This window comes from Phaethon lepturus, unplaced genomic scaffold (assembly GCF_000687285.1).
Source record: "Phaethon lepturus isolate BGI_N335 unplaced genomic scaffold, ASM68728v1 scaffold40615, whole genome shotgun sequence".
Taxonomy (NCBI): Eukaryota; Metazoa; Chordata; class Aves; order Phaethontiformes; family Phaethontidae; genus Phaethon; species Phaethon lepturus.
In genome coordinates this window covers 8,998-9,748 of record NW_010540561.1, presented here as the reverse complement: position 1 = coordinate 9,748, position 751 = coordinate 8,998, and the positions used below count along the sequence as shown (strand labels likewise).

Below are 751 nucleotides of genomic sequence, written 5' to 3'. Positions count from 1 at the left end.
CCCCCAGCTTGGGCCCAGGTGGCTCCTGCGGGCTCCCTGCCCCACGCAGGGGCCTTCCTGTGGCTTCTGGGAGAGGGGGCTCAGCCGCATCGGTTGCCCTGGCCCCAAAGCCCGGGAATTTGCAATAGAGACAGAAAAAAACAAGAAGAGAAACCAGGATTCTCCTACCCCCAGGGTCGGGAGGGGAGATGGCACCTTGTGCTCTCCCATGGATGAGCCGAGCTTCCCCACGCTCTGCTGGGACGCGCCGGAGCCCTGGTCCTCTCTGCTCACTCGCCAGCCCCGTGCTCCAGGATACCAAAGGAAAAGGGGAGCAGCCTGGCAGGGGCGGGGGGCGGCCGGGGGCCCCCCCCGCCGTGGGCCGGCACGTCCAGGCCTCACAGAGTCGACTGCAGGTCGGGATCCACCATGGTCTCACGGTCCGGAGACTCAATGTAGTTGGCGGCTTCCTGAAGCTTCAGCAGCATGGCCATCTGCAGGGAGAGGAGCGTGGCACCAAGCCCGAGGGGGACAAGAGGTCCACACATGCTCTGGGGAAGCCAAGGCCATTTGTCCCTCCTTGCCCGCCCATACAAACCAGCCACCCCAAGAAGCTCCTTAGAGGGGAAGGCAAAGCCCAGAGATGCTGCAAAATCCCTCCACATCACCAGGATCAGGCCTTGGGCACAGCTGGGATGGCTCAAGGCTGAGCATGGCAAAGCAGTGTGGGGGGACAGGCCCTGGCACATCGGCTGGCATCACCCGGTGCAGC

At 64.4% G+C, this 751-nt stretch overlaps 1 protein-coding gene across 1 annotated transcript in view; it reads right to left on the bottom strand.

Moving 5' to 3' along the window:
* Nucleotides 1-377: 377 nt before the first annotated feature.
* The window catches only part of NAV1 (neuron navigator 1), a gene marked incomplete at its 5' end in the record, with an annotated part of 9,222 nt that continues 8,848 nt past the window's right edge, over nucleotides 378-751 (bottom strand). The window contains 1 exon segment of the mRNA XM_010287471.1: nucleotides 378-473. Within this exon segment, the coding sequence (XP_010285773.1) occupies nucleotides 378-473 (96 nt within the window).